This window comes from Plectropomus leopardus, unplaced genomic scaffold, assembly GCF_008729295.1.
Source record: "Plectropomus leopardus isolate mb unplaced genomic scaffold, YSFRI_Pleo_2.0 unplaced_scaffold3797, whole genome shotgun sequence".
NCBI lineage: Eukaryota > Metazoa > Chordata > Actinopteri > Perciformes > Serranidae > Plectropomus > Plectropomus leopardus.
The window spans coordinates 1-1,462 of record NW_024641538.1 but is presented as its reverse complement, the minus strand read 5'-3'; the positions used below and the strand labels follow the sequence as shown (position 1 = coordinate 1,462).

The following is a 1,462-nucleotide window of genomic DNA, read 5'->3' as shown; positions in this document are numbered from 1 at the left end:
TGAGGTCACATGACGCTGTGAGGTCACAGGAACTGGCTCCCTCATGATGCAGCAGGAGCTACAAGAGCTGTTATTGCATCACATAACTCAGAGAAAGTTTTTAACCCACAATTCCTCTGTGAAATCGTGGACTACATCTCCCAGAAATCCCTCATACGTGGCCCCTCCCACATATGAGGGGCTCGCCTTTCCATCCCGGCTCCATAACACGCCTACGTGGCCTCGGATTGAAATCATGACGGCTACTTTGGTGGCTGCAACAGAAATAAAGCTGCTGATGTTTTGAACATCTGTCGCCATGGTTACTGGGGTGTTATCACCAGAGGAGAAGTCACGTGACATCACTCAGTGAAACGCAGTCAGCTCCACGTTAAGTTTGATCACGTTCAGAAAATATCTCTTCAGTTTGTTCAGATCTGGGACAGAAACTCTCCGGGAGTCTCCGATCACGCTCCGGACACAAACCCGGGGTAGACTCTGAAAGCTGCCTCCTCTTGTCTCCGCAGCAACACCTTCTTCGAGGTGAAGTCCATCTCCAACCAGGTGTGGAAGTTCCAACGTTATCAGCTGATCATGACCTTCCACGACCGTCCCATCCTGCCGCCCCCCCTCATCGTCCTCCCCCACATCTACATCGTCCTCAAGAGGCTCTGCTGCCGCTGCAGGCGGAGGACGGAGGGCGAGCGCGACGACCGCGAGAGACGGCTCCGTAAGATCTGCCTGACCGTCCGTCTGTCTTTCCATCTGTCTGTGTCTTTGTCTGTATGTCCATCCGTCTGTCCGTCTGTCTCTCTGTCTGCAGATTAAACCATGTTTCTGTCTCCTCGGAGCTGAAATGTCTGTGTCCTCAGAGCTGAAATGTCTGTGTCCTCAGAGCTGAAATGTCTGTGTCCTCAGAGCTGGTGCTGAGTCCTGACGAGCTGAAGAGTTTGTATGAGTTCGAGGAGCAGTGTGTGGAGGAATATTTCAGGGAGAAAGACGACGAGAAGCAGTCGTCCAACAACGAGAGGATCAGAGTCACCTCGGAGAGGTCAGCAGGAGACGCTCCGTCCGTCTGTGCAGACTCATATTTGTCTCTATCCGTCCACAGTTGTCTCAGTAATCCTTCATGTGCAGATGAAGCTCCGTTCAGAGCGGCAGACGGAACCAAACGCTCTCCCGTTTGTGTTCTCAGGGTGGAGAACATGTTCATGCGTCTGGAGGAGGTGAACGAGCGCGAGCACTCGATGAAGGCGTCCCTGCAGACGGTGGACCTCCGCCTGGCGCAGCTGGAGGAGTTCTCGGGACGCATGATGAACGCTCTGGAGAAGCTGGCGGGCGTGGACCGCGCCGAGCTCGTCAGGACGCAATCCAGAGCATCGTCGGTCTGCGAGCCGGCCGCTCTGCTGCGACACGGCAGCCTCAACAGCGCCGACGGATACAGCCTGTACCGATACCAGCTGGAGCACGAAGACAGGGCGTC

At 55.0% G+C, this 1,462-nt stretch overlaps 1 protein-coding gene across 1 annotated transcript; it reads left to right on the top strand.

Annotated features, from left to right (window-relative positions):
- Window positions 1-506: 506 nt before the first annotated feature.
- On the top strand, window positions 507-1,426 carry LOC121938929 (transient receptor potential cation channel subfamily M member 1; the record flags this gene model as incomplete). The annotated part of the gene is made up of 3 exons (XM_042482079.1): window positions 507-709; window positions 898-1,030; window positions 1,175-1,426. Coding segments are annotated over 3 exons (588 nt in total), but the record flags the coding sequence as incomplete, so codon positions are not given.
- Between the last annotated feature and the right edge of the window lie 36 nt (window positions 1,427-1,462).